This window comes from Vanacampus margaritifer, chromosome 13 (assembly GCF_051991255.1).
Source record: "Vanacampus margaritifer isolate UIUO_Vmar chromosome 13, RoL_Vmar_1.0, whole genome shotgun sequence".
NCBI classification, from domain to species: domain Eukaryota; kingdom Metazoa; phylum Chordata; class Actinopteri; order Syngnathiformes; family Syngnathidae; genus Vanacampus; species Vanacampus margaritifer.
Window position 1 is genome coordinate 13,097,563 of NC_135444.1, and position 27,480 is coordinate 13,125,042.

Sequence of the window (27,480 nt, forward strand, 5' to 3'; positions counted from 1 at the left end):
AAGTTTCCACTTGCATGACCAGCAGCCCTTCATATGCTCAGGGATCTATCTCTCCTCAGTACTTTTTACAAAGACAGGATTTGACCCGTGGGCTCTCCCCTACAATGGGCAGTTTTCTCAGCATCAATGTCCAGCCCCGCGGGCCCGAAAACTGTGGCTCTCGCTAAACAAATGCCGGCGAATCCACGGCTGCCAGCGCTCAGACGCCGGTGGACTTTGATCACCTTTCGGATGGCGCACATCAGGCTGGCGTTAGGCCTTTAAACCAACACTGTGCTGAACGGCGCAGCGCGGCACCCTTTGGGCCAGGCGCTGCCGGCCGCTAACTGTTTAAAAGCATGGAATGTTATTAATTGATGCAGATACAGCATCCGCGCGTGAATGGGGGGAGAGAAATACTGTTCATTTCAGAACGTGGGGCTGTTGATACAGGGCATTAGCTACGGCATCTGAGGAATGCTAAAAACACTGCCCCCTTTTTTTTTTTGGTGCGGCTTCCTCCTTTGGTTCAACTGCTTTGTTACGCTTTGCCTTCATTGTATTTACTATTTAAATACTCTTCAAAATGTAATATTGCATATTTTATCATTACTAACTTTTTATATGTAGGCTCCGAATGTACAGTGATACCTATTGCTTGTGTTTGCAGGTGAAGAGGAACGTTTCAGACCTAACCAACATCCCAGTACGGCATCAACAGTGGGAAGGATGGCCAGCATCAGCCTCTGATGACTCTGTAAGAAGCCCCTTGGCAGTTGACGTTTTGCATATTGTTTTTATTTGTCTCTTTTGTGTAATAGTTGGACTGTGCACTTCTTACAGCTTCAAGTAGAGCCACCTGTTTGCTTTGACATGCATTTAGCTGTGAATGGCTTTATGTGGTCAGAGATTTTATATTCAGGGGTGCGCACATTAAGCACCAGAGGTTTTTGTTTGGTGATTATTATAGCAATTAATAAAATAATAATAATAATAATAATAATATTAATGATGAATATTAAAAAAACAAAAACAAATAATAATAATAATGAATAAATATATATATTTAAAAATATTACAAGAAATAACGAATAATAATAATACTGAAGATTTAAAAAATCAAAAAATATTTAAACAAAAAAATAAAAAAGAATTGCATCAAGCCAACGATTTTATTTCCTTCATAGTGGAGGGAAGAACAACTAATACTGGTTTGTACTCATGTCAGCACCCTTTAAAAAAAGAGAAAAAAATAAGTACATTAGACAAGTTGATTAGATAGTGAATTATTATTAATATGAGTAAATATATAATTTTAATGTAACTGAACTTTTTTCACCACATTTATTTATTTTTTCCCTTATTACAAAAAAACATATCAGGGATTGGCATTTAATTAAAACAATGCAACAATACTCTTTTATATAAAGACATTAAATTCATATTTAACACAATTGAGTTCTCATTTGAGTTTCTCGCGTAGCCTTTGAAAATTGAATAGCCCACCTTAGACTTGGAGTATGCGACCCTATGATCAGCTGGTTAATTTAGCAGAGTTCTCTTGGGCAGAAGTCTATTGGCCAGTCTTTTTTGCACTTCTGGCCGCTTTCGCGTAAAGACATTTTTTGACAGACCATCGAAGCCACAGCACATCCTCTCGGAGTGTAGTCCTTTGAGGGGAGCTACTTTAGGCAGGCCATCTGCCATAGGCTACTGTTCTTTGTGCAACAAGGTCAAAATAAAAGCACATTAGATATTAATGCTTTAAATGGCTTTTATTTAGAATTTTTGTCTCAGAAGCAGTCATTGACTTTGACAGGACCGATGTCAAGCTGACTGCGGTGCAAAATGCTTAGTACGCAAAAGCGCTCTGACATAGTTAACTTATGTATATTTGTGAAGGGCCATTTATGTTTGGACTCTCTATTACAAAAAGTTAATCTATAACTGTTCCCTTATTTTAACACATACAGTATTTGTCTATAGGGCATGCTCTCTAGTGCTTGAATCCAAGACTGTGGTCTGAAGTACTATTACGCTTACCAATCCATGGTTTACACCAATGGCATTATAATACTTGCAATAAATGCATCGGAACTGTGCCGTGCCAAAGCCATCTGTCAGAAGCTAATTAAGATGTCAAAGACCGCTCCCATCTTGTGCCCTCTTTCTGTGGACATTGTAGCTCACATCATTGAGTCCCACTGACCTTACTCATCCCGAGGTCGCTCATCCCGGCCATTCATCCTCCACACAGTCAAGCTGATCAGAAGTAGAACCTTGTGGAACCTCTGACCCCTTTTGTCTCACCCCGTCTTTGACGGCGTACGTGTTCCCATGCTAATTGTAAGGAATGGTTTATTATGCTACACTGTGGAGCCGCTGTGCACATAGGTTCACCCTGAGCTAGCGTTTACCTTTTAGATCTATGTGATTGTTGTTTGAAGTTCGAAGCATTGTTATTGGCATCTTTTTTTCTTTTTTTAACCCGGAGCTGCATTCACACGGGCAACTTAACTACAGTTTCAGTTTAGATTGAAGTTGTTTGAACAAAAATAAATAAATATATAACCCCAAAAAAACAATAAAAAACATTAAAATCAGTGATCCAGACTTTGACTAGATAATCACATTTTGCCCCTTAAAGTATGAGACAGCGCAAGCAAATTCTTCTATTTCTGTTAACTACACTTTCTGACTAATATGCGTTACGCCACTATAGTCACAGGAACATCAAGCTGCTTGGGGATCGGGATAAAACCCAGTTCTATCACCAAGAATGGAGTAATAACATGAATATAAAGCCTTTTCCATTATCATGCTAGTCTATAATTCTCTTTCTAATCTACAAACATTAGCAACAAAAATATCTTAAGACTTTTAAAGTTATTTAAATAGCGATTTTTTTTTTGTGTGTGTGTGTGTGTGTGTGTGTGTTTTCATCCAAGAGCAGGCAATCATAAAATCTGCTCCCAGCAATTACCGGTACGTCTTATGCCATTGAGCATACTGAAAGCTGTTCCTAATCGGACTCGTGTAACTTAACTAATTAAAGTAATGAACATGTTTGACATAGCCGTCATTATTAAACGATAACCGCAATAATGAACATATTTTTAATATAATAACAGATTTGTTTTAACCACTAGCCCACATCATATATTCTAGAATTCCCCTTTTTTTGAAGTTCTGTATATTGATCATCAGTGGTTCACCATTGGTAGTTTATGATGGCCACTGCAACCTATCCAATCATCTCAGGCCTGTTCACCACCCGGATGAGGTGATATTAAAAAGCAGAGCGACTGAAGTGTAATAATGGCCTCTGCTTCAGCCTCAGCTCCCTTATTGAAACGTCTGAAGGTATTAACAGAGAAAGCCTGGGACTTGGCCGGCCAAGCAGGTGGGTAGGGAGCCAGTGTTAGTGTCTAGCTCATTAGCCCAGTCTCATCTCCCGGGTTTTGGGCCAATAAACATGGCAGCCCAGAGGCCCGAGATTACGTTTCGCTCCACACACCAGTTCGCCTTCATTGGAATCGATTACCACTTAAGTCCACTTCCCCTCTTTAATTGTGTTATATTACTGTTTGTCTGCTTGAATTGACATTTGTGTGTATTTGTTTTTGCAATTATTCGTATTGCACACTGTGTCTAGGGTTGAATATTGAACTCCAATCCATCTGTACAACAGATACAGTGGGGCAAAAAAAAGTATTTAGTCAGCCACCGATTGTGCAAGTTCTCCCACGAGAAATGATGACCGTGCTCTGTAACTTTCATCATAGGTACACTTCAGGTGTGAGAGACAGAATGTGGGAAAACAATCCCGAAAATCACAAACATACAATAATGTAAACAAAGTGTCAGGCTAGGTGTGTTCAAAAGCATTCTCAAAAGACACCTGTTAACACACTGGTGTTGGCGTTTTGGTGTTAGGGTTTCCTTAAGTGGGTTGGCTCAACTGTCTAGCAAGCATTGTATCAGGATATAAACAGAGGAGAACCGAAGTACAACACTTGTCATATTCAACGGGGAAATCGAAATTAATCACTGGAGATTCCAAACTTTTTATTCAATTCATCCAATTGTGCTAGCATCAATGCGATGTGAACTGCAAAAATTGAAAATAAATAAATAATTCTGTGTTATCACTGGCATAGTACTGACTATAGCCTATGCTCACATATTTTTATTTTATTTATTATTTGCCATCACTGATATCTTTTGTGACGGCATAAAAAGAAAAAATCAACAGTGTGAATAGATGTTTCACAATACTTGCTCTTACGGCTTGTGTGACGTCACGTATAATATTGTTTTGAAGTCTTGATTTTTTAATATCTATATTTTTTAAACCTAAATAAGACCACAATGAGATTTTTGGAGGTCTCATTGTAATTTAGTGTAAAGATTTTTAACCACAGCAAATAGCAGTGTTGTCGCCTGGGTTTAATCAGTAATTTCAATGCTCCTGCTCGGGTCATTTGGATATTAACTCCCTCTTCTCACTCAGTTGTTCTTCTGAGGAAACAAAAGAGGCTATGGAGTCATGCTATTGTGCGTGTAATTGTGTCATGTGTTGTTTAAGTGTATGAAATTACTTTGCCCGGGAGAAATTCTCACATTTTGGAGGAACAAGCTTGTTAAGTGTTGCGTCACCTGGGTACTGTCTACTCAATGTGTTTCATTGTTTATTGTTCTCCAAGTCATTCAAGGTCCCAAGGAACCTTGAAATTAGATCAGGATGGATAATGCTCATGTATCACTGGACAACACTTTATTCAGTTTGCTGTGTTATTGTGTGCGCTTTTCTGCTCCAGTTACCTTGTGGAGACTTTCCATGCAGGCCTCATGAGTCGTTATGATTGGCAGTGTTTGCTTCCTCTATACCTGTAGGAGTGATTGGCAGAATCCTTTTATTACATCCCCTCATCCTCTCAAGCCCTCAGCCCCCTCTACAACACATCCTTCCAGCAGGGCTGTAATTGCTGACATTTATGTAGTGTTTCATGGTGTTTGCTAATGTATTAATGCTGCAGAGCCCGAGAGATGCCTCGCCTTGTCGGCCATCCCCTCTCTCGCATTTCCTAGCTGGCATTAATGGAATTCTTCTCTACCTGACAGTGGCCTATGGAATCATACTTTTATTGTTTGGGGGTGGTGAGGGGGCTTCTGTTTCCATAACAACACGGCTGAGCTGTAAGCTCAGGAGACCCCTCCGTGGTTCGATTGTCTGCCTTCAGGTGACATTCAGCTTCACGTTCCGTCTGTTGCATTTTCCATTTTTTTCCCCTTCCCTCATTAAAAAGCCTTCTCATGTATTTTTTTCATGTAGTCAAAAATAATTTCAATTGTTAGTTGTAGTTTTAAAGAGGAATTCAACCTCCCCAACATTTCTAGACAATATGTTCTATGCAGCCCCACTAGTCTAAATATTATTCTGGTTAATATTGCGTTAGTGGAATACGAGTTAAGCAGCAAAATCCAGCAGTTTTTATCAATATCAGAAGGCCGGCCATATTGCCACTTGCTGTCGAGTGAAAATGACATCAAAGTTGCTCAGGTCTCAGGTAACAACCAATCACAGTGCAGCTTCAGAAAACAGGTGAGCTGTGATTGGTCGTTGCCTGAGCCCTGAGCAACTGTGATGTCATCTTCAGTCGACAGCAAGTGGCAAAATGGCCGCCACCTGAGATGGATAAAAAACGGCTGGATTTTGCTACATAACTCATATTCCACAAATGTAATATTAATCAGAACGTTGTGTTGAGACTTGTGAGGTCACATGTAATATTATTGTCAAGAAATGTTTCAGGTCGACTTGAATTGGAGGTAACACCACGACACCACGACATGAAAGTTCATCATGCTCTCCCTGTTCTTCATTTGTCCTATCAAAGAAATAGCGGAAAAAGGTAGAACTGTCAGCACAGCTGTTAACAGTCATTATCTCACACAACTGCCAGTCTTCCTAATCCAAACACTGTGTACACAAGAAAAAATAAAAATAAAACAGAAAGAATGGAGAGAGAGAAAAGGTAGAAAAGGGGGAAAGAGTGCAAATGGAGAGGTAACAGCAGAGTGGAAGAGAGGGGCATTCTTTTCCTGTATCAGCCACTGAATGCTTGGACCCTCAATGCAAGTGTTAATTAAAAGAATCCAAAAAAGAGGAGCCAGGTCCCTTTGTGAGGAGATGTGGGAGAGGCCAATTTGTCGGGTGGGTACGGGGGGGTTAACCTAGTCACCCCATCCTCTCATGCCCTGCGGCGCTTCAGCCTTGTTTCCACATTTTACCACTGAGCCTTCAAGCTGCACTTGTGTCCCTCAACATCGGGAGAAGCCATGGGGTCAAAGCAAGGAAGCGGATTGAGAGGCTCTCCACTCCCAATTTTTCCCCCCTTCCCTCCTTGCATCCATGTCAGCCCCCGAAGCCTGCAGGCTGTTTTTGACAAGGGAAGTGATCAACTTTATTTATACACTTATGAGGCCCTCAGACCAAAGCCCCTCATTGTGAGGAGTGTGAGGAAAGGGTTTATGGAGATCTTCTCGACAGCCGCTGTTAAGATTCTCACGTTTGATTGCCACTCGATGGGGGAACTTGGCAGAATAATTGGGCGGGGCCCTTCTCCTCACACCATTAAGACTCAGACCCTATGTGTTCGTCCCTCTCAACACCTACAACATCTCTTGCCACCACTTCTAGTTCACCTCTCAAATCAGACTCGTGGCTAGATTTCCTGCCAGACCTCTTGTTGATTCAAACATTCACAGACTGATAATACATCCTTTTCTGTCACTTCAGGCTTTGAGAAATATGGATTACACGTTTATTTAATGCCTCGGCCAAGAGTGCTACTGCTAACCAAGGTGGAGTTAAGTTACATGAGCAAATATGAGCCAATTCCGTTAAGTGTTCTTCGTTGGTGTTCCTGGGGTGTGACGCTTACACTCATGACAAATTGGTAATAGACAAGAAACATAATCTGTTTTGTCTTTTTACACCTGACACACTACACGGCAAGTTAGTCGATGGGGAGTTTTTTTTTTTTGTTGCACACATCAGTGAGTGAGACAACTTATTGTCCTGCTGGTAATAATAAGTGTATTTTTTAATACATTGGTCAAAATAGAGCAGTCTTGAGTGGCAAACACATCTGTCATTGCTGAGAGTTTAAATTGGAATATAAAATAGATGAGTTTTTTTTTCTCTATTTTTAAATTTGGCGGTTTTACTCTCCCAACATGCCCTTGTGAATAAAAAGTGACCCGAAGGAATAGTTAAATATTATTTACAGTAAACAGCCTCTTAAAGGGAAGTCAACCCACCAAAAAATTCTTGACAATAATATATTCTACGCAGCCCCACTAGTCTAAATGAAAATTACATCACAATTACTCAGGTCTTAGGTAACAACCAATCACAGCTCAGCTTCAGAAAAAAGGTGAGCTGTGATTGGTCGTTTCCTGAGCCCCGATCATCTGTGATATCATCTTTAGTCAACAAATGGCCGCCTCCTGAGATGGATAACTTCATAACACATATTCTACAAGTGCAATATTAATCATAATGTCATGTTTAGACTAGTGAGGTCACATATAACATTATTGTCAATAAATGTTTAATTGATTGATTGACTTCCACTTTAAGTAATGATGGCCTCATTGGAATGGTTTTAATGTAATATAAAGTTTGGTTATGTTTTTCATGCACTTGTGTCATGGAGTTTAAATGTGTGGTTAGCTACAATCAAATTCCTGTTTTATATAGTTTTTTAAAAGCATTCTCTGCTCTTGTCATCATACTTTTTCGGAACATTTTTTTTTAAACTACAAACTCTTGTGTAGTTGGTATCCGAAGATGTAGTGTACGTTGGATTTGTATCTGATATGTTTCTTATCTTGTCTGGTACACCGCAAAACAGACCAAAAGTTTAATGTAGCTGACACGGTCGAGTGGTCATTGTGTTCTATTGTGCCATAGAAGTGTAGACCTGCATGAAGAACCAGACTCTTCTTAAGAGAGAGACACAAACTCCCTGCGGTCTGTGCAGGCCTTTTCAGACTCAATTGGCGTTGCATGTAATCGTGTCCTGATTCAACCACGTCCAGCTGCTCTTTGTGTATCCGAACAGATCACAGCACCTCTGCAGGGGACGAACAACTCCTCTGCCTCTTTTCTCCCCCTCACCAGCCCAGCCTGCGTGCCCCGACTCAGTCCTGTTTTTTAGAAGTTCACTCTCCCAGAAAAAGAGTCTGCATCTGGGCTTTCTGTATTCACTTTCTCTTTCACAATTAGCACATGTCAGTGAATATAGTGTTGTATCGTTCGGACAATGGTGTCATTCAGGGCGCAAGAGATGGCAAGATAGTCATGCCTTTAATGGGTTTTGTTGACGGCAATTAAGATGTTATCTTGTTGAGGAAATATTGACTCTGATTTTTTTCTGTTGTGTCCCACATTGTTATATGATGGCAATTAATCTCCGATCTCATCGTTTTGTAAAAGCAGGTGTCTTTTGTTTCACTCTGCTTTGTACAGCTCATATTGTTGATGTCCCTTGGGCCTAAGCATGCAGACACCAGTTGTAATGAGTCCCTACTGCATTCTGACATTTTCAGTCCTGACTGTGGATTAAGCAGCTCATTAGTCTGTAGATTTCAATGTGAAAGTCGTTTCAGTAAAACAGGTTTAGGTTTTTCTTACCGTTTTTAACTCATCAAAAGAGGTTGTTTTTGCACATTTGCTACTTCTACTTTCGATCCATCTGTCAAGTTTTCACAAAAACTAGATAACTGATCATCACCAAGTTCTAATGTAAAGAGTGAGAAACCAACCGCCCCCCCCTTTTTTTTTTTTTTAATGAACAGCCTTATTAAGCACTGGGGGAAACCCTGATATGATCCATTAAATTGTAAGGTTTCAATAATAATAAGCTGCTACTTGATAAAACTACAGTGTGTATGCATTAATCGTGAAGTTCCTTCCACTATACAGTAAATAAAAGTTTCTTACGTGAGGACCACTGTTGGCATTGTTGCTAGTCACTTTTGTGAAGAATAGCTGCAAGAGGCGTTGTTTGGCAGTACTGAAGACACAAGTTGTTGCTCATGCTCGCTTGTTCTTCTCACATGTGCGCGTCAAACTTAAAAGTGCATAATTTGCGTTTTATTTTGACTTCAGTCAGATCAAATGTGGTCTACTCTAAGGTGTCAGTCGCTGAATGGCATTTTATTTCCTGTCTTAGATAACGCTAGCTGCCTCTGGGATCAACTATCCCTGCCATCACCTCACTGTTTGTCGAAGGTCCTCACCAGCCAATGCCCAGGAGCCCACAGAAGAGGTATTTAGATTGGCACTCACAAATGCAGCCATGAGAGCTGTGCTTTGCGTTGCTCTCCTTCCTTCGTTTGTAGCTGTGTGTACATACAAACTGAAAAAGCGTGGTAAAGAGATGCGTCTGTTATTGACATTTGTTAAAATGAGTCATTTACATTCTCAGTGCGCAGATGTCCACATGGTTAGCGACAGCGAGGGGGATGATTTTGAGGACGCGTCAGAGTTTGGCGTGGATGATTCAGAGATGTTCGGAACGGGCTCCTCCAGCTGTCGGAAAACGCCAATGAGTAAGTACAGTGGACCGATGTTACCGTTTCAGCGCAACTCTGTTGTTCCTAATGACAGTTGGAGCTATTGCTAGCACATGACCATGCAATTGATTTTGCCCATGCAGTGCCAGAGAATAGTGAGAATGAAGGTGATGCCTTACTGCACTTTACTGCTGAATTTTCTTCAAGGTGAGCTCACTGATGTGTTTGCCATATGAACCCAATGTACTATTGGCATGTAACAATATGTAGTACTGTATATATATATATATATATATATATATATACACATATAAGTACTATATGTGTGTTTCCTACAGGTATGGAGAAAACCACCCGATGTTCTTCATTGGGACTTTGGAGGCAGCGTCTCAAGAGTCATTCTATGGCAAAGCCAGAGAAGTAAGTCAGTGAACTGTGTTTTCAGTAACATGTTGACATTTGTAACGGCTTTACATCACAACAATATTCGGAATGCTGATAATGTGTACCCCGCCTGCTCTCCTGCGACCCTAATGAGCAGTGGTGGGTATTTTACATATTTTTGATGGCCAGTCATTTGTCTGCGTCTAGCGCCTCCTTCCGGCCATTTAATTTTTTTTAAGACGAACCAACCTGTTGGTCCGCCGTTCTATTTTATCCACGCTTTTGTCGTCACTTTATTTTAGGGCCAACCAACAAAGGTGGGCATTCTGTCAGTATTGACGGACCGTCCTACTTTAAGTTGGAGAAAAATAAGCACTGCTACTCCCCTTAGTTGGCTTCACATTAACATGAAACACATGATTAAACTAGTTAGTATACTAGCCGTAGTGAAATAGCATAAACTGGCGTGACATCATCTCCTTGACTCAAACATTTGACACTCAAAAAAGTAACATAGTGTGTGGTTGCTTTGTAACTCACTAGTATTAATTGTAGTAATTGTATGACCCAAACATAAGTAATTGTTTACAAAATATTCTCATAGTGGAAGTCAACCTTAAACATTTCTTCACAATAATACGTTATATGTGCCTTCTCTAGTCTAAACATGACGTTCTGATTAATATTACTTTTGTGGAATATGAGTTATGAAGCAAAATCCAGCCATTTTTATCCATCTCAGGGGGCGGCCATTTTGCCACTTGCTGTCGACTGAAGATGACATCACGGTTGCTCAGGGCTCATGCAACGACCAATCACACCTCACCTGTTTTCTGAAGCTGAGCTGTGATTGGCTGTTAGCTGAGACCTGAACAACTGTGATGTCATTTTCACCCGACAGCAATTGGCAATATGACTGACCTTCTGATATTGATAAAAACTGCTGGATTTTGCTGCTTAACTCATATTCCACTAACGCAATATTAAACAGAATAGCAAGACTATAAATGTCTATATGCAAATCCATGCACATAAATAAAATATTAGACACAAACATATATTGTAAATTTGTGTCGCCACTGGCAAAGTGAAGCACTACTGTATTTTCTTGTGAACAACAGAAGTACAGCAAAGCCACACAATCTGTGGCCATCTTGCAAAGTTAATGGGAATAGTTTAGAACATGACATCATTTGCCAAACCGAGACAAATGTTACTGACAAAGACGATGGGATTCATTTAATTCTAAGTTTCACAATACAGTATTTACTCTTAGTCATCTTCGCCCTGTATTATTATGTCGTGAGGCCAAGGCTTTGAAGCAACATTGATTATAATTTTACCATAAGCCTTCAACTGTTCACCCTGGTTGCAGAGGTTTATTTATAGTTGTCCATGTCACCCCCTCGTGTTTTTCAGCTTTTGTCCTTTTAAGGAAGCACGTATCAACTGACAGCTTGTGTGGATTACACTCTCATTAGACTGCGAGGACACGGCAAGATGTTAGGGGAGTTCAGATCACCCAGTACACTGCGAGCAAGCTTGGGATGGGCAGAAACAGAATCTTGGGAGTCAGTCAGAGAGGACAGAAGTAAATATGGTGACAGTGGAGGATAGAGATGAAACAACTGAGGAGAATCTTAGCGTTTCAGCTCCTTCTCAGCCGATCCCTTCTCCTAAGCTAGTGCAATATGGCCGCCTTCTCCCTGGCGTTCACCCTCCCTGTACTGCACTCACCCACCACACACGGGGGCAAAAACATTTTCACAGTTTTTTTTTTTTGTTTTAGTCCGGGGGAAGCTTGATTTAGCCTGCCAACTGTGCTGTGGTTAGTGTGGCTTTGGCGAAGATGGATATGTGCAAAGAATTTTGGAAGAGAACAGAAGCTTTTTGAGCTGCTCCTTGTTTGTCCTATTTTGTCGCCACCATCCGAGCCTCCAGGCCACGAAACTTCCATATGTGCATGATTGTATCGCCACTTCCGCCTTCCGTCCGTCCCAAATGTTTGCCTCCATTTGAATTTTTTTTTGGTCGCGATCTCCTTCATTAAGGGCATATTGAACTGAACTGGAGAAACACAGCGGAATCAGTGGTACTCTCTCAAAGCCTGCGTGAAGCTAATCACTAAGCAAAACACTACATTTGATGAAGTGTTTCTGAAGATGTGTGTTTGATGGAGGCCGCATGACTGTTGAGATGCACTCAATCCATCCTTAATGAAAATGCTTTGGGCCGCCGAGCCGAGCTGAGCTGAGCCCTCTTGGGGATCAGCGGTTAGTCAGAGCGAACAGAGAGATAGGCCACCCATCACTAACCACGATCCTTGCTAAATCCACATCAACGCAGCGGTTAATCACTCTAACCCCTCTCTCCTCCGCTCGCCACTCCTGTGCTGTCTGCCACACACAAAGACACATCAAAATTCATAGCTCGCTGGAGTGGGGAGTTCAGGGATTTATCTCCGCCAAGTATCCGCTTTAGAATCCGGCAATAGCCTTTCAGAGTCAAGAGGAAAGAGCACAAGCGAGATGGCATCTGGCATATTGATGAATGCATATATACATAAGATGAAGAGCTCTGAATCACAAGATACTCTTGTCTTGATTCAATAAGTGAACCTGTAAGAATAACACAGCACTGAATAATGATTAAGGGAGTCACACGACCTGTTATTTATTAGCCACAAAGAGGTTTTAAAGAAGCCATCTCACTTATAAGCATGAAATCCAAACCAGTAAGATTAGTAAAGTCGCAGAGATTAAAAGTTGACGATGTTTCCGTTTGTACGACGTAAAATGTTTTCATCCAGCCTCCTGTGTGGCTGCTCATTGATCTCATGTGTTTTTCCCACAGTGTCCGCAAGGTCATTAGATCAGTCATTTGAGCTCTTCATTTTGAAGTGTTTGCTTTTCCAGACTGAGCTGCCATCTGTATTACAATCACAATCACAATCACTATCTGCTTTACTCCCCTTCTTCCTTAGTGTTCTTTAAAAATACAGCACCATGTTCTGGCACTCGGTTAAAAAGTTATTAAATGCCCATAAAAACATGCCAAACACCTGATTCTTATCTGTTGCCATTTATACACCATCCACATTTTTAAAAAGCTGCTGTTCTTGCCACATGGTAGAGCATGATTTGTTCCTATATATATTTTGTGTCTGGCAAGTGTCAGTAGGGATTAGCAGGATAATCCAATCCAGCCTGTGCTGTTAGATATGTAGTGGCCACCTGTTATCACTAACACACATTATTTTTCACTAATTGTCGGCCATGTCAGAGCTTTTCCAACTGTTAATACTGATTCCATTTTCACTTTTGTGGTCAAGTCACAAGGCAAAATAAATGTTTAAATATAATGATTAGTTTATTTTTTAAGACCGCTATTGAATCACATACAAATAAATGGCCACCTTTTGCTTTTAGACAGACAATGTCAGTGCCATCATCTGATGTGACATGTAGAGATTTTAATTACGCTTTCCATATGTGTTGTCTTCGCATTAAAGTGTTTTTTTTCTATTTGGTTTAGTCTTAGTCTAGTTCACCTAATTATGTTGGCATCATTCGGTAGTCGTTACCTTTTTAAATTTGGTTGTACTGACCTTTGGTTTGTTCTTTTACACTACAACTCTACAACTACAAAAAATATCGAAACGGTACTAAATGTAACATAGGGAATCTAATATATTGTAGATAGATTAGAATATTTGATTTGAGCTCAGGACGTTGGACATAGTAATTTAGTTGAAGAAGGATTACCTCCTCCCTGCTCATAATATAATATACAATATATTAGATTATAACATGGATGGATGGATAAATACTTTCATATGTACCGGTAGGTATTTCACAATTCATTTTCTTGAAAACAATGATGGACTTTGCACCAAATGCACTAATTGCATCAGTTACTATCAAGATCGAGAGAAAGTGGGACATCAATTCCTTATGTTGAACCTGTGGATAACACGCACGCGCACGCAGACACACAAAGCAAGCTCAGGTTTAGGTGAGCAGGTGTGAAGAAAGGCTATGGGGTCACTGTCTAACTCAGGTTGGACCTAGTAATTTAGCTGAACAGGGATTTGCTCCTCCCTGCTAAGACAGGCAATACAAAAGATCCAACTTGAAAGCGGCGGTAGAACAGAGGGGGTACGGACAGTTTAACCAAGATGAAGGAGTTCAGTTGGCCCAAATGACTACGTTGATTAGTCTTTGCACTTGCGCTAATTGAGCATGCATGTGTGCAAATGTGAGTACTTCGCCGGTGGGTGCAACAGAGTTTGGTTTTGTGCATGTGTTGGGATGACAGCGTTTGAGCATGTATCAGGTTTTTTTTTCCTTTTTTTTTTCCCCCCCTTCATGTTTTAAAAATCCACCCTCCCCGCTCACTCATTCCTCACTCAAGACTGAATTTGCTTGTCTTCTCAGCATGAGTGTTTAATCTTTTCAGGCCGTTGAATCGGGCCGATGAATGAGTCCCCGGCTCCTTCTCTCTAGGAGCCCTGGAGATTATTCTAAAGCTCTAATCGTTGAGCAAACACAGCAGTGCTCTCCCATTCCTATTCGACAGAGGCCACAGTATAGCACAACTTGGTCTTTCACTCTCCCTCACATTTAACACCCTGTGTAGAGTTTTTTTTCTTTTTGTCGTACGTAGCCTAGATTACTACTCCTGAGAAAGGGACCTTCTGACTCTCCCTGTCACAAAAAAAAAAAGCACCAAGAGTTTTTCTATTTGTTCTTTCCATTGCAAGAGAAGTGACATGTAATTTAGAGCGCATTATTTCCAACATTGTCCTTTGGAACCTTTTATGCTTGTTGGGTGTGTTTGTTTTTTAATTAGATAGTCAGCGGGGAGAATGCTGGACTTATATAGCATGGTGTCAATATCTTTGGATTTGGAGCTTCGTCAATATTGTCTGCCCCTGCCGCTACTAACCTGAGTAGGCTGTTGGCATTTGGTGTAAAATAAATAGAGTGATCTGTCTGTTTTGTTTTCTCCATATCTTTGATGCCTCTGAGAGAGATTTTATTTACACCACTCTCCACTTGATTGCGTGTAGTATTTGCCAATGCTGGCCTTGCCTTTGCCGATAGAAGTTATGCAGTCTCTTCACCCGCTGGCCAATCTATGGTTATGCCAGTCAGATTCTAGTACTGATCAATTCATATGAAACAAATTCTGAATAATTAACTCATTTTGTCCTTTGCAGAGAAAGCTGCTTGCCATCTACCTCCACAACGACGACAGTGTCCTCAGCAATGTCTTCTGTTCCCAAATGATGTGTGCCGACTCCATTGTCTCCTACCTGAGCCAGAACTTCATCACATGGGCTTGGGACGTTACTAAAGAAGCCAACAAAGCCAGGTAGCAAAGTCACCTGTGTGATTGTCTTCCCCTCTTTGTCGGCCGTTTACCCCTCGGTGACTGCTTTGATTTTTATTTATTTTTTCAAATGAGCTTTCAAACTGTAATGTTTTCACAGCTAGTCGTGGGACCACCTTTCCCAAATATGATTTATTCAGTAACTGCCGTTTAATCAATATGCTGACAAGCCTAGTGCAGTCCACTGCTTGAATTAATACTGAAGTGTTGTAATAAATTGGGAATTGTTTATCTAGATGAGAAGAGCGGGACTGTGTGAGAGCTTTTTCTTGACTATCATATCTAAAAGCTCACAAAAGGCACATTTACATACAGCACTTTTTTTTTTTTTTTTTTTTTTTTTTTTTTACCATATAGATGTAAATAGCTTTTAGCTGAAAGCATAACAACATTACTGTGATGAAAATGTGCTTGCGGTCTTTTAAGGGTGACAAATTGTACTTTTTGTTGTATTGTATGTTTTACTTGTATCTGTATACTTGTGTGACAGTTTGGAATAGGGCTGGTCAGTATATCGAAAAAATATCGGTATTGCGATAATGGGCCATGCACAAAGACATGCAATAACTTTCATATGGAATTTTTTTTGCTTTCACCTGAATTTGACCAGTCAGACACAAACTTAAATGTGCCTCACCATCCAATAGTTGAACATCATCTAGGGTAATTCCAATTAATTAAGAACACATTGAGCTTGCTTATTTTGCCACATATAAAAAGTTATTCTTTATAATAATATTATTTATTTATTTATAATAATAAAACAATAAATATAATAAAAGTGTTAGTTCTTTAAGCACTTGGTAAATATCTCGATAATAACGATATTGCAATATTCAACAACTATATCGCATGTTTTTCCAATATCGTTCAGCCCTCCTTTGGAATGTTAAAATATCACTTAAAAATAGGTAAACAGTTTAAAAAAGGTTTTATTACACTGCCAGTTTCAATCTGGAAAGCAGAATTCACATTATTTGCTATGGCAATTAAGCGGTCCAGAAGGCGATGCAGGTGGACCTGCATTAATTTCTCATTACTCATGTTTCCCTCTTTGCTAATTTTCATTTTGAATATCCCACTACACAAGTGTTTTCCCACTCCCAAGAACCCTCTGAGTTAAGCCTGCCCTCTGGTTGGAACCGTTTAAGAAAGACTCACACCCTGACCTCATCCCTCCATTATTTCTTTTAAGGAAATGCCCTCCTTCCCTCATTCCCCTCTCCTTTCTCTTCTGTTAGCCTCCTTTGCTTTTTGCCCCAGCTGAGCCTTTTTATTGCACATTAAAGGCAGGCAACATCTGGAGCTTTTCATCGCACACAGCTAGTCACAGCTTTGCTGCTAACGCATGCATGCACAAATGCACGCTAGCTCTACCTCACAAACACGGCGTCTCCGCATTCTCACGCTCCCGGCTTGATCCGGAGTGACTGCTGATTGGCGTCAATCACACGGTTAACACTGTGTATGTATGTGTGTGACAAACCTGCTGATACTGGAATGCGTTTTGCTTCAATCTGTATTCTCTCAGACCGTCAAATTATGAGATTAATTATACACAAGTGCAGTTTTGCCAATTAGATGCCAGTTTTGCCGTTTGGATGCCAGCATAACTGTTGCCAATGGGTGTCCTGGCCCCCTGGCAAATATTGATAATTACCAGTGGATCAACATAAAAATATTATTATTAGTGTATTTTGCAGTGCTACCATAAATATCTTACTTCATTGTGTTGTATCAGCAGCTAGCAGTTACAAAGTTAAAGTGGAAGTCAACCGTAAAACATTTTTTGACAATAACATGTTTTATGTGACCTCACTAAACTTTCCTAAATATGACATTCTTATTAATAGTACATTTGTGGAGTATGAGTTATGAAGCAAAATCCAGCAATTTTTATTCCATCTCAGGGGGCGGCCATTTTGCCACTTGCTGTCAACTGAAGATGACATCACAGTTGCTCAGGCAATGACCAATCACAGCTCATTTGTTTTCTGAAGCTGCGCTGTGATTGGTTGTTACATGAGACCTGAGCAACATTGACGTCATCTTCAGTCACCAGCAAGTGGCAAAATGGCTGCCCCGTGAGATGGATAAAACGGCTGGATTTTGCTGCTTAACTCATGTTCCACTAACGCAGTATTAACCAGAATACCATAGACTAGTGGGGGCTGCATAGAACATATTATTGTCAAAAAATAATTGGGGGTTGACTTCCCCTTTAAGAAAATACATAAAAATAGCTTACTAAGTAGTAAGAGTACAAGAACAGGATTTTCCAAAATAGAATTTTAAAAATACTTTGAAAGACCTTAATCATAGTTACGGGAAGAGAGCATAATTTTTATTCTGCATTTAAAAGCATTTCACTATTCATTCCTATTATTCACTCTGATAATAACGGACAGAGAAAAAACATTGCTTTTCAAGGGTGATTTGTGGGGTGGCATATTATACACGCTGCGTGTTATTCACGGAATTTTACGTCAATGGTTTAACTTATCGTTGACTTACGGCTTGTCCTGTCAGTGGTCACCACAGTGAGTCCCTTACAAGATGAAGATTTATTTAGCAGTTTATTGCCTTGCTCTTTTGCGAGCCTCCTAAACACAACACATCTTCCTCTCGCCTGACTTCTCCTCTTGACATCCCTCTACCTGAAAGCATAACTTGTCTAGACAGACAGAAAATAAACTGTCTTTCCAATCAAAACATGTCCGTTTGCTTTCAGAAACACTGTGCTTACGACACGGTGAGCTGTCAGAGCGTCCCGTTCTCATACCAATTCCAGCACAAGTGGCTGTCAGAAATGTTCCCCGCAGGTCTCGCTACCTACTACTGTACTAGCCTGAGTCATCAACTTGCTCACCGGAGCATATGGCCGGTCGACTCAAATCATCGGTCATCAAGTTGATGGCAGGAAATGCAAGGTGACATTGCAGGGAAACATTAACAATTTGAGTTGTCTGCGTGTTGAGCGAAAGGCGGAGATGTGTGACACGTTGGAAGCTGCCAATCATGTTTATCAGTAGAGCAAAGGCTTAAACTGCCATTAGTTTAGTGCAGGTGTCTTCTGCCCTGAAGCTTTTTAAATGCCAGGGTCTGGTCTGGTGCGGTCTAGGCTACATACTTGTTCACCATGTCATTGTGGGTCAAGGAAACTGAGCTAGTGTTTTGAGAGAGCGTGACTTAACTGTCATCAGTCATACACTATATCAACTCCACTATACAGAATTCCAGAAATACTGCGTTTCCAGAATGATATTTCAGTATCTTGACTTGGAGATGGCTGACTAAAGCAGCTTGGCTTGTGTTTGATGGGAGATTTTAGATTGAGTTACCCTTCAAGTTAGTGTCCATTGTTCACTGGTCTTTCATTACAGTTTAGAGTTTCTCCACAGGCTATTGTCGTGATCTACCTGCTCCGTGGTCTATACGGGGATAAGTGTCAGGGCAAAAGGATCAGTAGGATTTGGGGTACCCAACTTCTTTATTGCCAAATGCAGGTCACGCAGAGTTCAGCAATTATATCCCATCCCCTATTTATTAAAAAAAAAAAAGTCCTTCCTTTAGTCCACCTTTTGTACTGTTTCCCCTTTTCCCACCAGTCCATTAGTCTATAATCATATTTACATAATGCGTGAGTGCAATTTGTACCACTGTAAGCTTGTGGTGTAGCACTATTTGACAATCTTGCAAGTAACTCTCAGTTTTGATTTGATGTTTTCAAGAGCTGCAGCCCCTCCCAGACGGCATCCTTCAACTTCATCACCCTCATCTGACCCATTGTCTCGCCTTCCATTCCATTACTTCCTTCTATTTTATCAGCCAGTTATTAAAGTAGATCTTATTAAAAGGCAGGGGGGGGGGGGTAGGAAGTAATCTATATTTGCATTCAGTCTATAGCAATTCATTAATATTATGACATTTAGAGGGAGCTCGGCAGACTCGGGCTGCCTGCTACCCTTTTCACTGCTTGAAATGTTAATTTAAAAACTTCCCTCTTTGTAATGGAATAAGAAATCCTCTCGTGCCCTATCAAATCTGGGAGTCTGGCGAGGCATACTAATTCACTCAATTGAGGTAGCGTGTCACTCTGATGGAATAAGAAAAAGCAGAATTGGTTTTAAAGTCCTTAATGCCGCCAGTTGTGTGCATTTCTCTTATTACGTGTGGTCAGAATGCTGAACCAAGTGCACATTTTTGTTCTCTATTAACTTTTATTTGTATATGTATGTAACATATATATGGTTATGTGTTGTTGATTGCAAATAATGACCCTCTTGTTTGTCTTTCAGGCTACTCACCATGTGCACGAAACATTTTGGCAGTGTGGTGACACAGACCATACGCACATACAAAACAGACCAGTTCCCTTTACTCCTTATAGTCATGGGAAAACGCACCTCCAATGAAGTACTAAATGTTATTCAAGGTAAATAACATAGCACTCTTTACTAAATTCAATACAGACTCCCTTTTTTTTGGCTGTCTATTATTATTATTATTATTATTATTATTGTTATTATTATTATTTATTATTATTATTATTTATTTATTTATTATTATTATATTATTATTATTTTTTTTTTAATTATTATTATTATTAATTTTTTTTACAACAATCTTTTCAAATCATTCTTAAGCGATTCATCAGCATTTTAACTCTCAGGTAATACGACAGTGGACGAGCTCATGATGAGGTTAATGGGAGCGATGGAAATCTTCACAGCACAGCAACAAGAGGACATCAAAGATGAGGTAAAAGGCGCATGCTCTGGAAACATAATGGCTTCTTTGGATGTTGTTTGGATACCCATCCCTAAACATTTGTCAGGATACAGAGCCAGGTCCCATAAAAGGGCATGGTTGGAAGGTCGAAGAATATGTCAAAGCAAATGGCCCAAATTTTACACATACCATACACAGACGAAATGTTGCATAAAGTTATTGAGGGAAAGTGTGGACTAACTTTATATTACCGGTAATTTTCACTACTATGCAGGCTTTTGCTAGCTACAAAATGATATACAAATCTTCTAGTTTGGCACGCTTGAGCAGACCGCAAGGCATGGTTACCTGAAATAAAACACACAAACATTGTTTCAGCTCATTCCTGTTTTGTTCGCATTTAGGGACACGTTCCCACACTTGCCATTTTGCTTCTATTTGGACTACTGTATCTATAAATGACAGATGCCACTCTGTATTAGGAGTTTAACCATTAGTCAGTGAGCAGCAATGTTAATTTAAAAGCCGTTGCATGTCAGTTATGGGAACCGCAGGTAAGGAGTGACTTTGGTTGTTCATAATGAATGCCTTATTTGAGTGACAGCTATTTTTCATGTAATCTTAATTGCAACAGTGCATTGGTGTCATTTTTGCGTTTCTCACTTTAGTCACACCTCACTTGATCAATACAAGGTGACAACAAGTAATGAATGTAAATGTGTCTACATAGACTGGTATTCATACAGTAGGTTTTTTTTGTCTTTTGAAAGCTGTACTTGTGTATTTGAAAAGTTCCATGTTATTAATAACACAACAGTAACAAGTAAAACTGAGGCTTTGTAAAGCTCTTTGGACATCATATGGTGTAGATAAAGTGCTAAATAAGTGCGCTCCATTTATTATATGTGAGCTTGTAGTGTATTTAAAAACAACGGCAGTCAGCTTTCTCATGCGTACAAGTCAAGAAAAGAAAACGTAATTTCCACTCTTTTTCATCAAATATTTTAATGAATAGATTACTAGTCCCTTTATCGGGAATGATAATCTTACATTTATTATCCAGTAACATTTCACCATTAACAATATTTCCATGTATTGCTAAATACATCCGCATGATTTCCTATGTTAATATTACATGTCTCTTATTTATTATTAGACTAAACGGTTCTATAAAGGGCTTCTTATGCCCTGCTTAATATTGAATGAATCTACGGGCGTTAGTTCCATCGGACAGTAAAGAAAGAGGCATAAATGTACAGTTAAGTTGTGCTGAGGAGGTATTTACGTTGGATAATAACCCAGGTGCAGTCCGCCTGAAGGAAATTGCTTGTAAAAATGTCACATGAAGACAGCGTGGATTTTGAATGGTTTTGAAAGCCTAATGCAGCTGTGTGCTTATCAATTAGGCCCAATAACCACAGGAATTGAGTCAATCCTCTTCCTGACAGGACCTATTCTCATCTCCAGGGTCGAATGGGTGAAGTCAGCCTTGACATTGCTCAAATTCTAATCCTCACTTCATCCTATTGGTCTTGGTCATTTTTGGGGTTATTTGCAGTATCTGTGTTTTCCAATATTTTCTGACTTCATCGGAGACCCGTGACACACCACAAACACAGACGTCCACTCAACTCAGACATTCCATGTTGACAAATGGAGCAGCTGGATAGCCACTTTGTGTCTAAAGCAGTTCTAAAGTCAAGTTTAAAGCCATTCCAGTGGTTGTCTGCGTTTTTATCTTAGTATCATCAACTGACTACTCACTGTAGGTCTTGCGGCCTCCATTTGTCATTGTCCATTCCTCCACTTGCCTGGGAAAACCATCTATAAGATTTGTGTTGAATTTTTGTCCTTTCACCCAGAAGAGCAAGTGTGAGTTAAGAGGTCACCGATGTTGAATGTGAGTGGGCTGCTGGATCCTCGGTCTCTGTTCTAGTTTATGGCAAAGTTATGAATTGTTTTGTAATAATACACTTTGATGCAAAATCAAGATTGATCAGATTATTCTATGAATTGATGGAATAATTGATAGAATAATCGTTTCTAAAACTATTCCAATAATGACAGCCCTAATGTCAGCTGTAATAATGCTTTAGTAATTAGGGATGTAAGGATAACGGCAATATCGTGATATCGCGATGTTCAAAGCAGCACATCTGTTTAAAAAGTCAGGTTGATTTCCATTTGTGCAGTTCTAGCACCCTCTGGTGGCTAATTTTTTTGTGCAGTTTAATTTTCACAAGGCATGTTTTGGCCCTTCTATGTTTAAAATCCATGCTAATGGTCAGATGAAGGGGAACATTACATACCGGTAATATACTTGTAAACCGAGTCAACATGTGGAAGAACTCGATGTGTGCGTGCATGTGTGACTCAATATTAAGTGTTATTAGAGATTGTAGGTTGTTTATATGCATTAGCACAAAGGTTTTTTTTGTATGAGCTTTTTTTTTTTTTTTTTTGACACTATTGTGACCTTTTTTTTATATCGCCAACCTCCCCATAGTGATAATTATCGTATCATGACATTCATATCGTGATATCGTATTGTGATTATTTAATCAATTATTCCATCGATTAATAGAATAACAATAGTTACATCCCGAATAATAATTGGCGATAATGATTGAGGTACATCAACTTACATTAAAACAGATGCTGTACACAACTATGCTGCCAAAAACTTTAGTACAGAAGGAGTTGATCTGTGTCCTGCTAGGTACAATTCTGCACTAATGTACCCATAGGACTAATTAGTGTACTCCAAGAGCTGTTTGAGCAGAAAGACGTGTCTGGTCTGGTGTTTCCAATGTGACCTAACCCTACTTGCATGAAAATCCGCACAACAAAAATCAACAGAAAAAAACAGCTGTGTGCTTTGTTTTGCATGAGTCATGTCCAGTGCATCGGTGCTATCGTCTTTTGATGCTACCACTCTTTTACAGTTTCCTTTCACTGTGAGTTCATTATGTGAGCGCAAATGTATCGTTTGCATGTGCTGACTCTAAGCAACAATAGACACTGTCCTTTTGCTTGCCTGCTGCTTAACTTCATAGTGGCCCCCTCCGGTCATCACAATAAACTTCCTTTGCCATATCCGGGCGGGCACACAGCATGGGCCCTCAGAAAAGAGAAAAGTAATGGCTTTGCGCTGTTAACACAATAGACTCTTGCATTTAGTCCCGTTCTTTCTAAAGCGCTCTGCAGCCGCAGCAGGTACACAGAAAAAGGCCGCCTGTCCCCTTCCCTCTGTACAAACAGGAAGAGAAGCCGAGGGAATAAAAGAGAAAAGATGAGGAAACATAAAAGCGCTTCAGAGTCTGATAAATGACAGTCTGGTCACAATGAATTGCCCTCTGTTGCTACTCTTTCATACCTGCTGTTTGTACGTAACCACGCTTTCTTTTGACCCGGTTCTTTTGGTTCCACACCCACTACCGTCACTCAGATGTTTTGTCTTGTGTGTCCTCCACCTAGGACGAGCGTGAAGCAAGAGAGATGGTGAAGAGGGAACAGGACGAGGCCTACCGTCTCTCTCTGGAGGCTGACCGAAAAAAGGTATCAAAATAATGACAATAGGAGTGGGAATGCTGCGATAGATGTACACCTACGTGCTATGACATCAGACTCATTTTCTCAACATTGCAACATGGAATGAACTTGATTAATTGCCCCACAAGGATGTTGGGAAAAGGATGTTTTTGTGTGTGTAAAATGTTTTGTTTCCTTTTCAGAGGGAAGCTCAAGAGCGAGAAGAGGCTGAGCAAGTTCGCTTGGAGCAGATGAGAAAGGAGCAGGAGGAAGAGAAAGAGGTGATTTGCATCACATTCATATCACCTAATTATCAGATTTGATCACATTGTCTTCTATCAAGTTCAAACAACTTAGAACATTTAATAAACAACAGACAAGCAAGGAAGACAAGAGACTTAGATTCTTTTTGCTCGCGAGGAGAACGGACCGTTCCAATCTCCTACCCGTTCCGAGGCACACTCTCCCGAGCGCCCTCTTTTTATTTTTTTACAGGGTGTTCCAACAACAAAATCTTTCAGTCCTTATCTTGTGATATGGGCACAGTTCCTGTTTTCCAGCTGCTGTTGCAAAGCATGGGTTATGCTTTGCAATACTATAAGAGTAAATATGGGATAACTTATGTACAGTTATTCTAATTCTTTATAGATGCAGCATGACTTGCCATGCTGGGCCCGGTTGTTCCAAACTCTGTTATATCTTTAACCACTGGTTAAGTAGATTTAACCGACAGTTACCTTTAACGGCACTGTTATCTTGTTGTTCAAAACTCTGTTAACTTTAACCGGCTGTTAAAGTTAACACACCTAAGGACCGCCACTAACTTTTTAAGTGTGGTTATCGCTAATACACTTTAATGCTAAATTCAAATGAATCAGATTAGTTGATCAATGGACTGAATAATCAATAGATTAATCGATTCTAAAAATATTCAATAGTATATTCAACTTAAATATTCCACAGCACTATGTGTTTCTCAGTTCTCAACAATGACTCAATTAAATTGTGGTTTTGTGGCCCGCCTGTCAGTCGAGGTGATCAGACTGAAAAGAGCACCACAGTTTAATTGCAGTGAGGCCTCACCCTGCAGATATCACCCGACTTTACATACAGTTATTGTTCTGCTTAGCTGCTTTGCATCGTTACGGCACACAAAGCCCACATTGAAGCCAAAGTTAACAAAAGACTGAGGCTCGCTCGCAGGCGTGTGCGCAAACACATATATTCACTTGAAAACAATAATTGTATGCCAAGTGGGGGCTAAGACACACATACACAGGCAGACACTGTCACGCATATGGGAACAACAATAATTGTGCGAGGACGGCACCGATGCCGTTATGCGCATAGCGTAGTGCCGGCTGATTGCTGTTTGCTCAGCAGCACAGCGCCGCAGGGCACCGGGTGCTATTGGGTGACCCGGCCCGCTCAGGTGATTTGTCACTTAAGTTAAACAGAGAACAACAAAAGAGTTTCTGGCCGGCCACCTTGATTAGATCACTGTCAGACCTGTGTGTGTGTGCACACTAGTGTGTTTTTACAACAATGGGCACCATGGCCCAATTTATATCACATTTCCATGCCCAAGCTTCACGGCGCCCATTGTGTCCTCTGCTAATGAAGTGGTGTTGCACTTAATCATGATCAGTGGTTTACGCTTGTAGATGATGGCAACTCTTGAACTCTAGAAGTATTTATTTCTCAAATGACTATTGAGGAAATTAGAACATTATACTCCTTTTTTTTTGTCGAACTTTGTAACTACATTATATGATTGAGAATTTTTTATTTTATTTTTTTATTTAACCTTTATTTAACCATGGAAAATGTTTGAGAGCTAAATGCTAATTGTCATTTACAAACATGACCAATTTCTTCTAATTTGCATAAAAAAAAGTATAATAATCATATCATCGCTGTCCTGTGAAAAACACTTATGTCCATTTTTGTCTTTTTTTATTTTACGTTTATGCGATGAAACTGAAGGCAGACATCAAAAAATGTATAAAAAAAAAGAAAAAGGGGGACGCAAGTGTTTTTCATAGGACAGCGACAATATAAGTATATCCAATCAGCGGTGGAATCGTGACTTCTGCGTACATTACAGTCTATTCAGGTTCTGACTTTTGACTTTGACCCAGCAACTTAACTCATTCACTCCCAGCTATTTTCACTGAAGCAACACCTTTCGCTCCCGGCTGCTTTACTGGATTTTGACTGATTTTGCAAGGCCCACAGAATATTGTTTTCTATTGCCATAAAAACATGGAAAATACCAAAAGAAAGATTTTAAAGTCTCTTCTTTCATCAGGGAAAAATCTGTTTTGCAGCGATTAGCGTTAGAATATAGCTAAGTTTCATCATTAAGTAAATTAGTTTTTTTTCTACATGGCCCTGGTTGATCTCCTTTGCTCTGCTTCCACCTGCTGGCCGTTTATGTATTAACTACAATTTCTTCAACCTTTCTTTGCAGTTGAGAGGCTGCATCAAAGCCTTCTGTATTCTCTCGCATAAAAAAACAAAACAAAAAAAAACATATAAATACGTCATTGGGACACTTAAAACATTTAAAATAGAACGTGTTTATACGTTTTTGGGAGCAAATTAGTTAAAGGGGAAGCCTAGTTTCTGCAAACCTTTTGAAGCTTCAGCCAAATCTATGATATTTTACATTGGAACAAAAGATGGAGGTGGAAGGTTGTTCACTCTGTTTGCATTTCTCATGATTTACGACTTTTGGATGGATCTTCATATGTAGTCGTGTAGCTGTCAGGTGCACCTCCACTCGTCGTCTTGTTTGCTTTTTGTGGTTGGCCTGATGAATGAATAGGTAGATGCTCCAGGTTATTTGTCTGGAGCAACCCAAGCCCCGCACCCGACCAAACGCGTGTTCTGCGGTTTCTTTAGGGACGCTACCTCTCACATGTGTGGCTGTTTATGCTTGCGTCTGTGGTTGACTGCCTGTCTCCATTTGTACCTCCACCATCATACACACCCTCAATCTGTTATTTGTGTGTGTGTTAGTTTGTCCCCAGGGGCCCCTTTAACTCAGTCAGCATCTTCTCTCGTACCTGAGGGAGCCGCCGACGGCGCGGCACGCGCGCTACCCTGCCCACCCAACACCAGAAGCTGCTAATGAGCTACTGTTGTACACTCTTATGAAATATAATTGCATTATGCTGTGTAAATAAAGCCGGGGCGTGTTGTCACAGCATATGCTCCCCGGCTGGCCAAACAGGAACAACAAGCGGGGGGTGGGGGGGTGTTGAGGGGCAGAAGCAGAACGAAGTGGGAGTCTCCTGGGAGCAGCTGAAACGCTTTCTCCCAAACACGAGAGTTGATTAGCTCTGCTGCAAAATCTGACAGGTGATGGTTCCCTTTTGTTCCAACAACGCCACATTCATGTTCTAATGTAAAAAGTGAAGCTAGAGTCCATAAGTTAATGGTCACATACAAATGAGAAAATTTGATCTGAAGTCCATGTTACAAATGATGGAGTTGGATAATTATGGAGGACCAAAACTGCCGAAATTAAAAATAAATGACGATATAAATAAATAGAAGTGAAAATAAAAACGGATATAAAAAATAAAATTTGAAAAATAAATACTAAAAACAAAAATATATATCCCTAAATAAATAAAATAAAAAATAAATAAATGAATAAAAAACGAGATTCAAAAAATAAATATAAACTTAAATTTCCAAATAAATACAAAAATAAATATATAAATACAATTAAATATCAATCAATAAATAAAACCGCTCTGCTCTCACATTGATTTATTTCATGCTGCAGAAGCTCTTGTCAGTTTGAAATGTTATTCAAATGAGGGGGCGGTCCTAAGCGTGTCTTGGGTTGGGCTCCGTTGT

At 40.0% G+C, this 27,480-nt stretch overlaps 1 protein-coding gene across 1 annotated transcript in view; it reads left to right on the forward strand.

The window, feature by feature from the left end:
* The window catches only part of faf1 (Fas (TNFRSF6) associated factor 1), a 56,973-nt gene that overhangs the window by 19,062 nt on the left and 10,431 nt on the right, over window positions 1-27,480 (forward strand). Inside the window, exons 8-17 of the mRNA XM_077585047.1 lie at window positions 650-736; window positions 9,225-9,320; window positions 9,480-9,603; window positions 9,711-9,774; window positions 9,906-9,987; window positions 15,173-15,327; window positions 19,644-19,780; window positions 20,018-20,106; window positions 23,554-23,634; window positions 23,811-23,888. Of these exons, the coding sequence (XP_077441173.1) occupies window positions 650-736; window positions 9,225-9,320; window positions 9,480-9,603; window positions 9,711-9,774; window positions 9,906-9,987; window positions 15,173-15,327; window positions 19,644-19,780; window positions 20,018-20,106; window positions 23,554-23,634; window positions 23,811-23,888 (993 nt within the window). The remainder of the gene's footprint in view (window positions 1-649; window positions 737-9,224; window positions 9,321-9,479; window positions 9,604-9,710; window positions 9,775-9,905; window positions 9,988-15,172; window positions 15,328-19,643; window positions 19,781-20,017; window positions 20,107-23,553; window positions 23,635-23,810; window positions 23,889-27,480) is intronic.